Source organism: Festucalex cinctus, chromosome 2 (genome assembly GCF_051991245.1).
Source record: "Festucalex cinctus isolate MCC-2025b chromosome 2, RoL_Fcin_1.0, whole genome shotgun sequence".
Taxonomy (NCBI): Eukaryota; Metazoa; Chordata; class Actinopteri; order Syngnathiformes; family Syngnathidae; genus Festucalex; species Festucalex cinctus.
The window spans coordinates 5,020,751-5,039,997 of NC_135412.1; the positions used below are offsets into that span (position 1 = coordinate 5,020,751).

The following is a 19,247-nucleotide window of genomic DNA, read 5'->3' on the forward strand; positions in this document are numbered from 1 at the left end:
TAAAAAATTACACCTTAAAATGTAAACATTCGATTTTTTTTTTTTTTAAAGTTATGAGCTTCCACATGGTGTTAACATCATTCCCACTTGCAAATTTGTATGATCAAAAGATGACGCCTGACATGATTGATGAGACTTGTTCAAATGATTCAACAGGATTGTTGTTGTCTGTTTCTCAGGACATACCGTACCTCCTTGCAGCGACGGCTTCATTTCATCCACGATGGAATAATACATGTCAAATATTTTATGATCTTTTTTTTGTTTATGACAAAGTTCCATTCCTACGCATTCAAAATAATAGAAAATATTTGTATGAAAAACATGGCCATAAATACAAAACAAACGAACAAGCTTAAACGGAGCACGCCTTCGTATGCCACATGAGACCCGATAAACATATTCTTACTCTTGTGTGACATGCATCACCTTGAAATGCTTTATGTCAGTTACCACCACCTGCCACTCGTCCAAAATAGGTCTGCAACACGCTTTCGGGTACTGGCCCATCTTTTGAGAAAGTACAGAAAATGGATGAATGCTTCAGGGTCATTTGTAGAACATGTGCGCCATCTAGTGGGGTAAACTAGATGTAGCTTGGACTTGGTGAGAGAATTGGAGCAACATGCAGAGTGGCCTCCATCTTCAACCGGGAGAGTCCCGCAATGGTCTCAACACTACACCACATTTCATTTACATATATATATATATATATATATATATATATATATATATATATATATATATATATATATATATATATATATATCCTCCTACAATAATTCATTGCAAACACCAGACAAATAAAATAAAACAATCTAATTGATTTGATTGAGAAAACCCCCCACCATGTTAAGAAAACAAAACAAAAACATAAATAAATCAATTACAGATACAGTTTACCGCCATCTGATTGGTAGACCAGGCTACACGCGCTGAACAGGCGCCCTATATGCAAATAAGGGATGAGTGCTTATGTTACGTTTGATAAATGGCTAATGGCATCAAAATAAAAAAAAACAAAAAATAAAAACACCCACACACATCCAAGGGCAGGCGAGCTTAAGACATTATGTACGAAAGTTTCATAAAACACGCACAAACATTTAAAATATTTTGTTTTAATAGGATTGTGAATTGTAAAAAAACAAACAAACAAACAAAAACATTGTTTTGTCATCAGCCATCACTGCATTAGATAAATAGTGTTGATTTAAATTTTCAAGCACAAAGGTGATCCCAAAAACATACACAAGAAGGTCAAAAATAATTGTAAAATAGCTAAAACAGTCTTAAACATGGCCCAAAATAAATATATATATATATGTTTCCATTATAGTATATAACATTTATCATTCTAAAAAATAAGCAAAGTGTTGAAATATCAAGCATTGGTAAATATGGTGAAATTGTAGATCCACTCAAACAACACTTGTATCCTTGTTCTCAGACTGCAAAATCGCGAGATTGCAACAGAACGTCTGCTCACTTTCACAAATACAACCTTGGTTTTAGCACATAAAGAAGCTATCGCTCAAATTTGCTTGCATTTGTGTAATTTCAAGATTGTTTGCATCAGGGCTGCAAAACTGCACTTAATGAACTGACTGGAATTACTACTGCAAAACGTGATTGGATCGTACAAAATACAATATATTTATATATATATATATATATATATATATTTTTTTTTTAATAAATTACATAATGCACAAGTAAAGGGAGTTCTACTAGGTATACAGTATATCATATAAAGGGTGTCAACCATATGGCTTTGTTTTTATACATGGAAATAAAAATCAAGTGAGAACTGCTTCTTAGCGTTCTTTCAGTTCGTGATGTTTTTTGTAATGGCTAAAACTATACAACTCCTGCAGTAGCCTCAAAAAGAACAAGAGGATTAAAAACAGACTTCTGCTGACTGCATAGGCCACACTTAGACAGCAAAAGGAGTAAAAGAAACTCTACTTGCTAAGCAGCGTTTTAAGAGAACGTGTGAGTGCATTCGCGATGGCTGACATGGTGCTAGAATGTCTCACCAGGGCCTTGACACTGTGTTCGCCTGGTGCTCCCACAGTTGCAGCCTCAGCTGCTTTGAGTAAACAGATATAGTTCATAACGACCTCATCTACTTTTGCAACAACCTCTCTCTGTTGGTGTGAGGCAGTTGTGCTGAGTCCCTTTACAAGACACATGCAAGCTTCACAAAGGCAACAGAGCACCTGAAAACTGCACGTCACAGCGAGCAACATCTCTTCTGGACTGCTATGCGCCTGCGCCATCCGCCGGCATGCCCGGCCTAACTCTTTGGACTCCACTGAAAGAAGTTGCTTGGACTGAGACACTTCCTGCATCGGAAATTGGACGCCTCGATCACAGCGGCCTATGCTGGACCTCACCAGGGCAATGAGCTCACTGGCGTCACGCCGGACGTCAGTGAAGCCGGAAGGGAAGCTGTACATGCGGTCCTTGAGGGCGTTGACCCGAGCCAAGCGATCGCCAAAGCTCATGTTGTTAAGGACCTCACCGTACAGCTGCTCTCCAGCCGCATCCACCGCTGAGCCACAGGGAAAGATGGCCAATGACGCAGCACAGTCGTTATCTAGGTTACTCCCACCGCGACTTCGTCTTGGTGTGTCCCATTCGCTCTCATCATCTTCTCCCTCACTTTTACGTTTAAAGAAGCAGTAGCTGAAAGGTCCATTGCACCTCCATGGACTGGTGTCCAGTTTTTGAGAACCCTTCATTTGTTTATTGTCTTTCTGCAAAGGAAATGCCACCGAAGCCCTTCTGCTGTCTATCCTGGTGCCTGATGACCAGCATGTGGTGTGAGATGACACTGAGCCCTGGGAGTAACTCTTGGATAGCCTCTTCCTTGTTGGCCTCCTCTGGACTTTGGTTTCCCCTTGCTGGGGCACAGATGGTGACAAGGGCTGCTGGCTCTGGCTTCGGCTGGGCTTTTCAAACAGGACCTCTACACTACCAGAGCTATTAGTGACGTTACTAGAGCTGCGTTTTAGCTCCCGGCCCCTTTGTGAGTAATCACTTAGAGGATCCAATTGTGACGGGATTGGACTGACAGCATGTATGTGGTTCTGATTTGGCCGAGTTGAAGGGATGGCATCCTGTGTGCATCCAAAGTTGCTGGAAGCAGTGTTGGCTTGTGCTTCGATTGATACAGCAGGAGGGGGAGACTGTGGACGAAGTGGTGGGGATGGAGAGGAAATGCCAGCCATGGTACTTGTAGATGCCTGCCTGGTGAAAGCTGAAGGAGCCCTTCCTAGCAAGGAATTGTTCAGGTCTGCTCGTTGACCACTTAAACAGGAGACCGAAGGTTGAAGGACTGTATGCCTTTCTCTTGGGTCTGAGCTGAACCAGTCATCTGTGCCACCACTTGGTTGGCTTCTTGAACGAGGTGGAGGCCTGCCAGTGGTCCCCCCACCCTCATGGGTAGTAGTATAGCCATCTCTCTTATACAGGGACAGGAACTGATCTGGGTCCAGACCGTTCCTCTCAAGCTCACTATGTAGTCCTGAGAAGGAGCTTCTTCTCTCCGTATTTGCCTGCTTGACATCTAACCTACCATTTGGGCCCTGAGTGAACATGTCAGGGCTTCGTTTCAGTTTGGCAGGAAGTGTGGCAGAGTGGTATGACCTTTGATCTTTATTCATCAGCTGCAATGCATTTGGGTTTACCAAATTCGGGCGAACAAAAGCGGATGGAATACATTGGCATCGAGGGATTGTACTCCCTCGATTCTTGACCATTTCGACAAGCTGAGGGTTGCTTGTGATGTAGCGTCGAGTGTCTTTTTTTACACCGCCCCCCATGCCTGCACTGTGTAGCTTTCCGCCTTGGTGCATTTGGCTTACAGTTAGGTAGTTGATCAATTGCCTGTATGCCTCACTGCCTTCTTTTTGGCTCGACCCTTTCAAACAGGGCTTTTTGCTTGTAATTGTCTCTTTGTGTTTAGAGGGTGTGGCTGAGGAGGGACGACCAGAGTCAGCACCAGCAGCAGGAGTGTGAATGTTAGGCAGCATTTTTCGAACAAGGACAGGGTCTGCATGAGGGTGAAAATCCTTTGTTTGGGGGCTCTGTCCAGGCTTAAGTTCTTCATAGTTTAAGACCCGGAGTAAAGACGAAGAGGAACTGGAGATTGGGTGTCTCTGTAGGCGATGGTGTTTTGACTCCATCGCCCCCGGACCAAGTGGTGAGTCGGTCGGTGTGGCACAGACGCTGCTGTTTGCACTGCCCCCAGCATCCAGTGATGAGCAAAGGGAACCCTGTAGAGAACTGTGGGCTTCACCTTGTAAGTTGGAAATCCTTTTTGCAAGATGGTATTCACACAAACGTGCAACACTTTGCTGTCTTGAAATAGGCTGATGGTCATTCAGTATATCTGATCCTTGGTCAGAACCCACCAGTCTGTTGTTTTTATTTGGGGACAGCAACGACGCTACTACAAGATGTTCATCTTGCTCGACAGTTCTATTATCTGCAGTACACTCCCCTATTGTAGCAACATCTAAAAGGCTACCAGATGTCGAGGAAGGGCGAGTAATTCTTTGATGGTCACTGGGGCGGCTGCTCACATTGTGGTCCTGAGCATGAGGGTTTTCCTCCAAAAACAAGTCATGTCTTCTTTGGCTTCCTCCTCGATCAAAGAATGAAGTATGCTGATTTTTCTCCAGATGAATGGTTCCACTACTGCCACCCCGGTACCCTTCCCTTGTGCTAAAGGTGTTGTACTTCCTGCTTGAGTCTGCAGACTTTTTGTGATGCTTACCTCCTGGCGTTGTGGAGCTTGGCCGCTGAAGACTAGAGGAGAGGTTTGTCTGAGACCTCCCTCCCAGGCAGTCCGGCTGCAATGATGCTTGTGTGTCCAAATGTGGGCTCCGTCTTGGCGGGACAGCAGGTGGTCGGAGGTGCTGTGGACTCCGGGACTTCTTTAGGGCTGTTCCTTCAGTGATGGGTGAAACCGGGAACTCTGTTTTCTCCTCAAGCAAAGGCTGGTAGCCCTCCCTCGTGGCCACCAGCAGGCGCATGTGGCTCTCGCTGAGTCGATGGCAAGCAGCCAGCTCCGAGAGTTCTGTCATTTCTGAGGAGTTTGTCTCATTTCCGGAGTCTGATGAAGACTGTGGGCTGAAGCCTCGAGATGCGTAAACACCTACAAAGGAAGTTGAGAGCGAGAGGAATTTTACACAGGTGGCATATAACGAAATGATTGATGACTCTGGATATAAATCAACAGACCTGGATTGTTCTTGCTGTGTGGTGGACGAGGCGGTGGAGGCCTCTGTTCAGAGACAGACAAAGCTTCAAGTGCCTGAAGAGTGTTTACAACTGTGTTCTCCAGCTGCCTCTTGCCCTCCCCACTTCCCTCCTCTTGAGTCGGTATTGCATCAATTAATGAAACTGGAATATCATCATTGTCCAGCGGGCTCAGAAACTTCCCCTCAGGCACCAGGTCCTCATCTGAACTGTCACGAAAGCCTGGAGGCGGGGCCGCAATTGCCAGGTTAAGCGTCTGCAGCAGCGAGTCGTCTTCATCGTCATCAACCGCGGCATCCCCCTCAGGTGGAGGTAGCGATGTGAGGTCAATGATGTCATCGGTAGGCCCGGAAAGCGTGAGAAATGAAGCTTTGCCGGCTGCGGTCGCCATGCCCTCGCCCGCTTCTCCGTCACCCAGTGGCGTTCCTCCAGTGGAGTCTTCTTCACAAGAAGCCTCGTCTTCATCCTCCACATCATCTGTTGTGTCACGATAAAAAAGGTCTCTTAATAGTGGCTCCTCACCCACTTCCTCACTTATTATGTTGCTATAGACATGTGTCAGATCACTGAAGTGAAACGACCCCCTGTCCTGTGCCCCAAAGTCGGTATTGTGCAAGTAGGCTGGTCTGTGCTCAGCACTCTCCTGAAGCGGTTCATAGACCAAACCTCGGGGCTTGCACAAGGGTGGGTCTCCTCCAAAAATAAATGACACTTTGGCACTACGAGGTGAGTCATGAGGTTTGTGTCTGGTCGAGGGGGGAAGAGGAGGTGGCACCGGACTTTGGGTCTGAAGATCTCTGTCTGGGTTTTGGGATTGATGGAAGTAGGGATAGAGGTTGCTTTCTCTCTGCCCATTGTCTGTGTATTGAGGGTCCCTGTAGAGGTCCGCCTGGCTCTGTGATAGCTCCTCGCTGTCCCCAAAAGACGTGCTGTATGGCCACTCAAGGACACGATCCTGACCTGTAGATGAAAGTTTTACGATTTATGTGAATTGCAATTGATGTCTGTAACTCACGACAATCATTTAAATGTATTCAGTATTACAGTAGAAGCTTTGAATGTAAAGTTTACATTTCAGGACACACAAAAAGGATAACAAACATATTTTAAGACACACAAAAAGGATAAAATTTAAAAAAAAAATCACATCACATTGCTAAACAAAGTAATAAAAAAATATAATGAACAGCTACCAATATGACTACAGCTTCAGTCTCGAACAGTATTTGTCATTTTTCATTAAATGATTGGAAATAAAGCTTGATGAAGATTATGACGCGTGTACGTTTTGCTTTGCAGACATGACTTACTGTTGTCATCCCCTGCAGAGTTGCTGTAGTGGACCACGTTGAAAATAGATCTCCTTGAATCCACTAGGAGGCGATAGTAACCTGCTGTGAGACAGGCCAGGTTCATGGCATCACTTGATTCCATGATGAGGGTGATGGGCTTTTTAAGAGGACAAAATTGGGGAACGAAGAAAGAAAAAAGAAGAAGTATAACTGAAAGAAATTATTTAAGAGAACTTGATTTGCGCAGGAGTTAGTTTTTAGGAACTGCTCACCCGGACATCGAGAACATGAAGCTCCAACCGGACGTTGTTTTGATCCTCAGTAAGGATTTCAATTCGGTTCACGTGGCTGAAGTCGGCCAAGAGGGCCACTAGATTGGTCCGTGCGTTGATGACATGACTGATACCATAACGAGGACCCACTAACAACGTCACCTCGGTTTGTTTTTCACCCTGCTGCAAAAGGTTAAGTGAATGGAAGTCAACTGAAATATCAAACTGTCTTCTTTTAGTTAAAATAAAAATTCAAGCTGAGATCTAAAACCATCCCAAACTGACAGACTTACCAAAAGTATTGATTTAAACTCTCTCCCGCCATAAAGTTGGAGCTCACTGAGGTACCTTAGGTAATGCACCTTGGCCTGCAAAGCAGTCAGCTGCAAAGAAAAATAATGTTTGTCACCACTAACTCATGTGCTGCATTTTCTTATACCAAGAGGTTAAATGTCCCTTTTCCATATTTTTTTTTTGTCAAGGGATTTAAAAACTAGTTGTCTGAACCCCGTGTCAGAGTTTACTGTTAGCCTATCCCAGCTCCAGCACACCTGCGACCCGAATGGGGCTACGCAGTTCAGTAAATGGATGGATGGATGGATGGCAATTATATATTACTATTATAATTTATTCTATTATTCCACTATTATATATTGTATTTTATTGATTATTATATTAATGGACGTAAACAGGTTCACTATTTCTGCAATTCTATGCCACCACTATGAATAACTGCATAAAATTACACAGGTGTGACAAGAGATAATGGGAAAGATTTTACAGAGGAGTGCACAGTGCATGAAGTACATTAAGTTGTGACTGCATGACGTTTCTACAGTTATACAGAGATGCTAATTTGATTTGCCCAAATATGGTGGCTGAGTGGACAAAGACTGCATTATTAAGAGGCCTCATGCTGCCTGTAATTATCGGATGTCTCATCATCCGTCTATTTTCTATCATGTACCCTGTTCACAGTCATAGGGAGTCTGATTTAGGATGAGTGGTGGGTATAATCCAGTTAATCACAGGACTGACAGATGGCGACATGCAAGCCATTCACACTTCTGTTGTGTTTTGGGGTTGCATGTGAGTAAAACAAAAGCACAGAGAGAACGTGCAACACAATTTGAACACGAATGATTTCGGAGAAAGCGGTAAGCGAGGCATCTCAGAAAATGAGAACCTGTTTACGAATTCACATGCCAATTAAAGTACCGTTATGGAGTAGCTCTAGAGCATGCTTCTTTAAGCTACCGTATTTTCCGCATTATAAGGCGCACCTTCAATGAATGACATATTTGAAAACTTTTTCCATATATAAGGCGCTACAGTAGAGGCTGGGGTTACGTTATGCAACCATTAGATGGTGCTGCGCTAAAGGGAACGTCAACAAAACAGTCAGATAGGTCAGTCAAACTTTATTAATAGATTACAAACCAGCTTTCTGACAACTTCATTCACTCCCAAAATGAATAAACAGCTGTTTTATTATTTTCTCTGAGGTAAAGTATTAGTAGTAGCTAGCGATCCAAGATGGCGGGATCTTCCGCGCATGCGCGTCACCGATCGTGCAGGGTCACCGATCGCATCTTGACAGCGAGATCTGTTGCGGCTCAATATTGATCCATATATAAAGCGCACTGGATTATAAGGCTTTTAAGTGCGCCTTATAGTGCGGAAAATACGGTACTTGCATTAGTATTTAAGGTGGAGCTCAACTAAGTGACTTAATTTGACATGGGTGAGAACCTTTAGAAGGTTGAGTGTGGAAGCAGGTCTATTTTTGGCCACAGCATCAGAAACAGAAGGACAGTGAGTTTGTGTGCGTGTGTCAGAAGTTTGCTAACAAGGGCAAAGAAAGAAAGGGAGGCTGTTACTTTTTTCCCAGGAGGCACAAGGTTCTGGTTGGTTTTGAGGATGTGCGTCAGAGCTTTTTGGATGTTTTTCTCCTTCGTGCTGGTCAGCACGGCAGGAGGCAGGAACAGCGACAGACCCCACTCCTTTCTGTTGAGGGGAGATAGACGTTAGCCAAAAGGCACATTTGAGGCAAGATACTTCTATTGGACTCAAGCAGACGTCATGCATTGATGTGAGCTGAACAGATTATTTGATAGTGCCGTATATAGTGTAAATGCTGAGTCAACCATAAACACCCTGATGAAAAAAAACAGCACAGACTACCCAAGGTACTAACCAGCATCATGTATGCTGGTTTCGTTGTTTTGTTTTTTCACAGTTAGCAACAGCAAGCTGCTGTTGCTTCTTGCTGGTAGCTTGTGGTTTGACCCCCCCCCCCCCCCCCCTCGCTTGTTTGAAATAAATAACTACCGTATTTTCCGCACTATAAGGCGCACCTAAAAGCCTTCAATATTTTCAAAAGCTGACCATGCGCCGTAGAATCCAGTGCGCCTTATATATAGATCAATATTGAGCCGCAACAGGTCTCGCTGTCAAGACGCTATCGGTGACCCTGCACGATCGGTGACGCGCATGCGCAGAAGATCCCGCCATCTTGGATCGCTAGCTAATACTAATACTTTACCTCAGAGAAAATAATAAAACAGCTGTTTATTCATTTTGGGAGTGAATGGAGTTGTCAGAAAGCTGCTTTGTAATGTATTAATAAAGTTTGACTGACTGTTTTGTTGACGTTCCCTTTGGCGCAGCACCATCTAATGGATGCATGACGTAACCCCAGCCTCTACTGTAGCGCCTTATATATGGAAAAAGTTTTAAAATATGTCATTCATTGAAGGTGCGCCTTATAATGCGGTGCGCCTTGTAGTGCGGAAAATACGGTGCTTATGTTAGCAAGCACAATCACGCACACTTACTGAATGTATTTTAGTGAGACCTTCTGGCTTTGCTTGGTTGTCAAGGTGAGGATGTACATTTGCAGCGCTGCCAGTCTCAGCGCAGCGTCATACTTCAGTTCTGAGCCAAACCGCTCCAGCACCACATCATTGCAACTCTGCAAGAGTAGCAGGAAGCAGAGTGCAATCTTAAAAGGACAGGTCCACTCAACAAATTACTAGCTGTACTGCACCAGGAAGAAATATACAGGTGTTAATTAGTGGCAGCAATTTAAGGAGGAAGCAGTATATGACCTTCACTCCATTCTAGTCAACTTATCTACGGAGCCCCTAAGATGACATGGTAGAAGAAAAAAAACAACAACTTTGCGAGGGAACGCAAAGGTTTTTATTTTTTCGCCTACCATGTCACCTTAGGGCGGTGGTGTCCAAACTACGGTCCAGGGGCCATTTGCGGCCCACCATCCATTTTTCAGTGGCCTGCGGCATATGCTAAAAATGGCATTTGACTCAACAACAACCAAAAATGTTTGGAGATGGTCAACGTAAGAAGGGAGGGTGTCAAAAAACACAGGTGCCAAAATTATTTTAGTTAAAGAAAAATTCCAAAAACAATATATCAACGAAAATGCTTTTTAAAAAACGAAAACTAACTGTAACTACATTTTATGTTTACAAAACTAACTAAAACTAACTATAATTAGAGCAAAAATGTCCTTCGTTTTATTCTTTGGTAATTAATTGCATGAGCCTTTGAGGATGATTTTAAACGTGATTTTTAGTAGATTGCTTTTGACATAAACCGGAATAATGACGTTTGAAACTATGTCACACGGAAGTGACGTCAACTAGCAGCAGCCAATACAAAAGCACCTTCAGATGACGTTGCTCCCATGATGTTTTTTTAAATATAGCGCACAAGTAATACGCACAAACAAAAAACAAAACAAAGACTGAAACTAACTGAACTAAAACTAAGCATTTATTAAAGAACTAAAACTAATAAAAACTAACAGAACCACCCTGAAAACTAATTAAAACTACCGGGTAACAAAGCTCAAAACGAAATAAAAACTAAAATAAAAAATTCCAAAACTATAATAACCCGACTGCAAAACGCAATTTCTCTTCATAACATTATGTGGCCCTTGCGTCCTTCTGATTTTCTGTATGTGGCCCTCAAAAGACAAAGTTTGGACACCCCTGCCTTAGGGGCTCCGTACTTATCCACTAAAAGACATTGCCCAACCAATTTCACCCGAGTTGCATTATTGGCTCCACCCGAATGCTGGCGAAATCTCTCACCTGCACATAGAGGTATTCGAATGCCACAGCATCTCTGCGCAGCAGGTCCACTGGGTCACGGGGCATGAAGCTGATTCGAAAGAAACACTTCATCTTATCACAACCAGGCTTGCGAGTCACCTAAAGAGTCAATGAAAAAGGCGGTTGGACGGAGAGGGTGTTGCAGGTCGGTCGGGGTTTGAATAGATAGCGGAAAGAGATCAATGTGACGGCAGAGGCTGAACAAAAGTTGCATTAAATATTAGACTAGGAATAGGTGAGGAAATAAATGTTCCGTGATGGAAATTTTCAAGAATTTATCAAATGTTATCAAATGTCGTCACTGAATCTACTTGAAGTGAAAAATGTTCTTCAACAACAAGCAATCCAACCACGCCTTTATGAACTTTTTGCTACACTTGGGCAAAGTCATGCTTGACCAAAAAAAAGGGGTTGCTTGAAACTGTTTCCATACATTTGGAAACAGAGACATTGACAATTAAGCATCTTGGTAAGATGACAAGCATCGGTGGTGTAGTGGTTACTAGGGATGTAACGATATTGGCAATATCGTGATATCATGATATTGAAATTGCCACAAAATTGTCGTCGTCATGTTCACAATATTTAAAAGGAACACATCTGTTAAAAAAAAAAAAAAAGTCAGGTTGATTGCCATTTGTGCAATTCTAGCACCCTCTAGTGGCTAGTTTATGATTGCAATTTAATTTTCATTATGGATGTTTTGGCCTTCTATGTTTAAAATCTATGCTAATTGTCAGATGAAGGGGAACCTCATTTGCTTGTGAAGCGATCAATGAGTGCTTGCATTACCAAATACGTTCCTCAATATTGTTATTAGAGATTGTAGGTGGTTTATATGCATTGCTGTTATGTACAAAAGCACAATATTGTGCTTTTTTTTTTTTTTAGTATGAGCTCTTTTTTTTCTCACAATATTGTGATCTTATTCAAATATTGCCCCCCCCCCACAATATCGTGATAATTATCGTATTGTGACCTTCATATCGTGATAATATCGTATCATGTTGTTTGGATATCGTTACATCCCGAGTGGTTACATTTATTTTATGCAGATAGTGTGGGTTTGATTTCTATAGCCGGTACCCAGCCACTGCTGGTTGCAAGCCCACAAAAAAAAAAAAAAGGGTGGATTGCATCAATAAAGGGATCTGACACGGCCAAACAAATCATGCGACTGATTTGCTCTCCTGACAAGTCGAAACATAAGATAATCAATAAGATAAATAATTAGATTCTAACAAAATTAATCATAAAATCCAAGGGAGAGAAAAGTTGGGGACAAAATGTCGACATCTGAATTCATGGGCAGGAGGAAGGTGCAATGTGATCTTTGCCTCCGCTGCTGATAAATGGCACTTTAGTTGAAATGCTGCTTCGAATACTGAGCAACATCAGCCTGAACAGTGCAAGAGAGAGAGAGAGAGAGAGAGAGAGAGAGAGAGAGAGAGAGAGAGAGAGAGAGAAAGAGAGAGAGAGATTAGGGGCAAACACTTGGCAAGTCAAGCAGGATATTTGACCTGAGCAAGCATCTCTTGTTCATGCAGCAAAAGCAGTCTGTTTCCGGAGCCTTCCATCCTCTCCTCCAACATGAGGGAGAAATGTTCAATGCATTTGATGGATAGTTTCTCTTGCAGGGTGAGGAGCACATCCTAGAGTAAACACACATACAGACATGTCTTATTGTCTGTGATGGTGCAACAAGCATGCTAGCATACATCGAGCAATCGACTCACAGCAGCAGTCTCCAACATTGACCGCGTTCTCATAAAGACGTATTTAGATGGATAATTTGCGGCCAAGATCGGCGTGTTTAACATGCACGTTGGTACAGTCCACATTCAGGTTAGTAATTATAATTTATGAATTGAGTATGAAGAATTGACTTTTATTTTTTTTACTGTCACCATAGTGAGTCAGTTGCAGAATGTTAGAATTAAAATTACTGTTGTTCCGATACCGTTTTTTGGCCCCCGATACCGATCCCGATACCCAGCTTTGCAGTATCGGCTGATACCGATACCATACCGATACCTAAGTTTTTTTTTTTCTTCTTTTCAGAGCATTCAAGGGCCAATAGGATATCTTAGATCGGCATCCAGTGAGCATGTCACATTTCAGTGAATGTCATGCACTGAATGTCAAGACACAAGATGCTGCATCCAAAATCATATATTAGTGTTGGAATTAATGGTATCGGCATGTTACTTGTGAGTACTTACCGATACCGATACCACTGTTTTAATGCAGTATCGGCACCTCTGCCGATACAAGTATCGGTATCGGAACAACACTAATTAAAATGCATGTCTCTTTTTAGATACTTTCTTGCAATTGAGAAAAATGACACTCCAGAAACATCTTGTTTCATGAACACATAATTAAGCACACCTTGATGGAGGTACTGCTGTCAAAGCGGAAAGACTTTGTCTGCCCATTCTCCAGGTAGACCTTCAGGACATTTGGCATGAACAATAGAGAGTTGTCCTTCACTGGATTCTGCAAAGTGACAATATGATGACATATCTTTCTTGCACAGATGCACGAGGTTAAATTACTCGTGATTCAATTAGATCTGGCATTTGCGATATAGGTTATACAATAAGTTTGTGTGTGTGTGCCATGACTCACTGGAACCTGGCCGTTTATGATGACCTCCTCGGCAAAGCGCACTTTGACCGGATTGGACTTGAGCATGGCTTTTTTAGCTGCACTGATGAATGCCGATTTAGGGGACTAGGGGCAACCGTCCAAGAAAAGAGTGAGTGGGGAAAAGTGGAGATGAAGTGCAGACAGAGGGAGGAAGGAAAGGGGTGGTGCAGAAAACATAAGCCAAAGTAAAAATGAAAATAGACAGTTTATGGTGCGCAGTTGATGATTGATGAAAATCAATGCATTCCAGAAATGTTGCGGTGTTTACAAAAAGGAGCTGATGCACTCACGGGGTATGGTTGGACAACAGTCAATAGGATGAATTCTTTGCAGCTCCTAATGTAGGAAAAAAAAGAAAATCCCAGAATGAACAGCAAAGAAGAGGACAAACGAGAATGTAGAAATTTAGGCTGGCGTCATACATTCATAAAACCAAATTGAACGTTATAAACGTTTTTGTGAATACTGTACTGTACATATGTCTCTTTGGCCAATCGACCGCCTGTCAAACTGAACTACTGTAAAATCTTAGCGTGCGTCCAATGTTCCTGCAGCCACCTGACAAGATCGATGACTCGTTCTCTTGGAGCTGAACTGACAGATTCGTCATTGATCATGATGATCTCATCACCTGGCAACAGCTTCCCTTCTGATGGGCCACCTACAACACAACGCACGGCACGCACACATACATAGAATTTTATATACAAATTAATGTGCTGGGCAAAAATAAATTACATTCTTTCTAGGTATGTAAAATACATTGCATTGTATATTTGACTTGTGACTGGGCCAGGAGCTTCAAAGGCCGAGTCTGCCGGTTTTACTCTGGAAAAGGGACTTTTTAAATACAGGATTTAAACAAACAAACTACTTCTCAATTTACACATCTGGGCTTTTCTTCACGTGTGGGGGTGATTTTGTCCTAAAGCCCCCCCCAGCCTGTATTTCGCCATTTTGTGTTTGTTTTGTAAACAGCGGGACGTTTCTGTGGAAAGACAGTGTTTACAACCCTCCAGCCAGCCAATCGCAGAGCGCGGGGGGGGAGACGTGTCGCAAACGGGGCCGGGCGAATTTGCCGACTGTGTGACGTCACTCCCGCGGCAATTTGAAAGCACGCACAGATTATTATTTTTTTTCACTAACTCAATCACACATGTAAGCTCCTGTGAGTGAGTGAGTGAGTGAGTGAGTGAGTAAAAAATAAAATAAAATCCGTGCGTGCTTTCAAATTGCTGCGGAAGTGACGTACAGCCGGCAAATTCGCCCGGCCCCATTTGCGACACGCCACCCCCTGCTCTGCGATTGGCTGGAGGGTTGTAAATACTGTCTTTCCACAAAAACGTCCCGCTGTTTACAAAACAAACACAAAATGGCAAAATACAAGCTGGTGGTGTGGGGGTTTAGGACAAAATCACCACCAGAAATGAAGACAAGCCCTGATCTGTAAATTGAGAAGTAGTTTGTTTGTTTAAATCCTGTATTTAAGAAGTTCCTTTTCCAGAGTGAAACCGGCAGACTCGGCCTTTAAATAGCCCATTCATGAGTTCAGTTTTCAAATGTAGTGGTGATTGATAATTTGGATGGTTAATCACTCTTTTTGTGAGCTTGTTTATGGCATTTGGCAGTAATTTCACATTTAAGCAATCAACACAACTATCAATGAACACTTCCTGTTATGAAAAATAATGTGAGCAGGAAGAAAAGAACTAGAAATGTATTTTGGCCACTGCGGCGGGTAGTATTTGAGGTGATGGATTTTACAAACCTGGCGTGACTGAGCGGACCACCACCGGCTTCTCACTACCTGCCACAAAGCCAAAACCCAGGACGGGGTCACGTGTCATCTCCACCAAACGGGGCACAGGTGGGAGTGCGTCCAGATGAACCTCCTCCAGGGAGCTGCTCTGGGACACTTGGCTTGGAAGATGACAGAAAGGATAAACAGCACGAACAAAGTTGGACTGGATGTGGCAGCTTTCATCTGCCTCATTTGCCACCTTGATTACTTTCACTTGTTTTCTCATTTCTCACCACCCCCACCACCGTTATTTCATTATCACATATATCTGTAGGCTATTGTGCGTACAACGGTGAAATCGTAAACTAAATCTGCCTGTAATGAAGCATGTTCCAATCTGGGATCTTCCCATTCTCATCAGGGTCTGAGAGGGTTTAATCCAACCAGAGGGCAGAACAGGTCACTTGGTTAAAGGAAGGCTGAATTCCAAAAGGTCGACTAGTTAATGACATTTATTTACATGTCACAGTCTGCCACAGCCAGGACATTTGAAAGGAAAACAGAATGAGTTAAGTGATGGACCATAGCACATATTTTGTTAGTAAAATATTGGCATCGCCTTTAAAAAAAACTTTCGGGGTGATACCTTCGCATCGACGTTACTAAAATTAGATCCTGTCCACTTTCAATTCAAACAGTATGTTATTGGTCATGAAATTAACATTCATCTATACCTTAATCTAATTTCTAAACCGCTTGACCTTACGTATTTGGGCTGAGCTGGAGCCCATCCAGGTGACTTTGGCATCCTGGAGTGTTGCCAAAACAATAAACCAGCATGCAAAATCACATTTGCAACTATGGACAATTTCCAACCTTAAGCGACACGCCACTCAAATTCATTTTCCGTCATTGTAATAGGCCATGTATATGAAAATTAAAAGTGCACATTTTCAAAGGCATCTGATTCCCTGAAAAAAAAAAAGTTTAAGCCGACTAAATACCAAAATCATGACATAGTCTGTATTATGCCATATTGGATATTTTCCTCCAGTCCACGTCATCTGTGACGTGTTATGTGCGTTAACTCGGCGCTGATCGTTTTGGACTTCTTTCCTGGTCTATTGCGATATCAAAATAGCGTATGATGTCATCAAGTATTGCCATGGTTTAGATGGCACTGTAACCAACTCAGGTTTCATATTCACTCTTTGAGTTTCATGTTCTCCCTTCGAGACAGAAAATAAAACGGAAGCCTTGCATATCACTGGCATTGGGCCAAAACCTTGTACATCCAAAATAGTCACTTTTCGGGAGACTCCCAAAACATTAAAATTGCATCATCAAAGTGAGACAGCTGTTGACATCCCTCCCGGATAACAAAGCTTCTCACCCTATCTCCAAGGCAGAGCGTGGACAATGGACACCCTGTGGAGGAAACTCATTTCGGCCGCTTGTATCCAGGATCTTGTTCTTTCGGTCATGACCCAACGCTCGTGACCATGGTGAGGGTTAGAACGTAGATCGACTAGTAAATCGAGAGCTTCTCCCTCCGACTCAGCTCCCTATACAGTCTACAACACAGCAGACGCCGCAGCGATCCGCCTGTCGATCTCCCGTTCCATCCCGCCCTCACTCGTGAGCTGAACAGGACCCCAAGATACTTGAACTCCTCCACTTCGTATGTATGTCACCATAATGGACGTGTTGCGCACCGCTGTATCGTGCACAAGTTGGCTGTGTTCACCAGGCACAATGAATGCAATATTTCCTCCGAATGTCTTCTGAAACCTAAGATGGTTAGGATTGCCATCTAAATTATGGCAATTCTTGACAATGTCATATGGCATTTTTAAGAAAACAATTTTAAATGAACAGTGTCATGTTAACACACGCAACACGTCACAACAATGACATGGGCTAAACAAAAATGTTCAACACAGAAGCAAGCATACAGGGTATATTGTCATTTTGATACTTTATTGGTTTAAACCTTTTTTTTTCAGGGCATCACATGCTATTGATATTTGCACTTTCAATGTTCATACATGTGCTGAAAATGGATGGATAGAGTCGTCAAAGTCTAGACTCATTTTGGGTGTCATTGTATCAGAGTTTAGATAATCTGGGATATTTCCAGCCAAATATAAACATAAGAGACACAACTTGTTTTGCTTGCAGTAACAAACAGCAACACATGGGTATCTTTGCTCATTTTGCATAAAATCCACTATTAAAGCAACACTAAGGAACTTTACGTTGATGATGGCGGCGCTAATGTTATGCCAGAACGAAGACCACATTTCCTATGAGGACAAACACATTGCGTCGTTTTTGAGCTCACGCAAGCGAGTGAAAGCCCGGCCAATGTTGATCCTTGACTCTCCTTTTATCCGGGTAGCTTCCCTTTTCCTTTTGTTCTCAGTTTTGCAGTTTCTGACAGGAAAGCAGTAATCATGCGTCGACATGAAAATATTTTATGAAGGTTGAAAAGTTCCTTAGTACTACTTTAACGCTTTACCAGACTCCAGATGTGGCTGTTGAAAATTAACGATCACAAACATTGCAGACCCACTTAATTCTGTTTATGGTAGATGCGAGAAAAGTATTAACAGAAAATACATGGATATTCGGGTTCTACATACTTGTTGAGGCAGTTCTGGCTCTCCCTGTTGCAGTTCATGCTGTCCCAGTTGTATGGGGGCCCTTGCAGTCCCCCCCAGGATCCGGGGGGCGGCCAGCCTGATGTCTTGTTTTTGTGACTGCAATACAAAGTCAGGGACATCAGGAACATTTCAAATTCATCACAGACTTTGCTTCGAAATGAAGAACTGTGTTCATTAACTATAGACCCCGTCAGAGTTTGTAAACAATGTGACGCAGTTTAAAGGGCGGGGCTTAGCTGGAGGCAAAAACACCTCAGTGGCGTGTGGTTCTAACACCGGTCAGCATATTTTCACAGAAAGTTCACGTTGGAATGGACGCGGAAAACGGCCATTTGAGTTAATATGTGAGTAAATTGACTCCCCACGACTGTGAATGTTACTTTAAAAAGTTAACTCTGACTGATGGGACGATATTTACTGACCCCTACGCACTCACGCACTGGATAGACGATTTAACGAGACTACCCACCATGCAATGGCCGAACATTTAAATCTACCTTATAGAAAAACTGAGCGTTTATACAAAAGATAAACTGAAGGCCTATAAATCATTACATGTCTACAACTACGTCTTGAATGGACATGTTCAAAATTTAGAATATAACAACTTGAGCGAGGACTTTTGTGTCGTGCGGTCGCAAGTGCTGCCAAGTCAACGACAGGGACAGAAGACGCGGCTATACGAGGCATGTACCTCTCCTACAAAAATTTTTACAATAGGTTATCAGACCCATTGTGGGGGCTTTCGCCTCGACAAAACTGAAACATACAGCTAACGTTTGGTTAGCTTGCGGTTAGCATTCGCGCATGTAGCATGTAAACACAGAGTTTTTGTAAGTCTGTGCATGGAAAAAGAATCCCACAAATAATGACTAACTTAAGTCATTTCAATCACAACTAATTTTAGCCCATATCATTGTCTAGGCTGAATCTGATAGTTTAATCCTACCTGATATGAAGTGTGTGCTACAAACACGAGCATTGTTGATGATAGCCTCAGTCGTCCTTTCGCCTAATCGCGTTTAACCACAGCCGTCTGTGATTACTCTGACTGGCAGAGGCTGGGATGCGATAGAATTTCAAGTTTTTGTTTGTGTTTTTACGGTTCCGGCAACCAAAAACACCACAAGACGACATTTTCTACAGACAGCCAGCATTGTTTACTTCTAGCTGCACTTCCGTTGCCTCTAGCGGCAAGTTGTTTTTGCCTC

At 42.8% G+C, this 19,247-nt stretch overlaps 1 protein-coding gene across 5 annotated transcripts in view; it reads right to left on the reverse strand.

The window, feature by feature from the left end:
• Positions 1-1,106: 1,106 nt before the first annotated feature.
• Positions 1,107-19,247, reverse strand: part of LOC144013474 (FERM and PDZ domain-containing protein 4-like) — a 49,958-nt gene continuing 31,817 nt past the window's right edge. For all 5 annotated transcript variants that reach the window (XM_077512420.1, XM_077512419.1, XM_077512417.1 and 2 more), the window contains exons 2-16: positions 18,016-18,132; positions 15,398-15,549; positions 14,188-14,290; positions 13,920-13,965; positions 13,609-13,713; positions 13,369-13,476; positions 12,498-12,629; positions 10,957-11,076; positions 9,673-9,809; positions 8,716-8,842; positions 7,129-7,218; positions 6,836-7,018; positions 6,582-6,720; positions 5,254-6,231; positions 1,107-5,167 (exon numbers count right to left, since the gene is read on the reverse strand). In XM_077512420.1, coding sequence (XP_077368546.1) covers positions 1,965-5,167; positions 5,254-6,231; positions 6,582-6,720; positions 6,836-7,018; positions 7,129-7,218; positions 8,716-8,842; positions 9,673-9,809; positions 10,957-11,076; positions 12,498-12,629; positions 13,369-13,476; positions 13,609-13,713; positions 13,920-13,965; positions 14,188-14,290; positions 15,398-15,549; positions 18,016-18,053 — 5,661 coding nt within the window. In that variant the 5' untranslated portion in view covers positions 18,054-18,132 and the 3' untranslated portion in view covers positions 1,107-1,964. The remainder of the gene's footprint in view (positions 5,168-5,253; positions 6,232-6,581; positions 6,721-6,835; positions 7,019-7,128; positions 7,219-8,715; positions 8,843-9,672; positions 9,810-10,956; positions 11,077-12,497; positions 12,630-13,368; positions 13,477-13,608; positions 13,714-13,919; positions 13,966-14,187; positions 14,291-15,397; positions 15,550-18,015; positions 18,133-19,247) is intronic.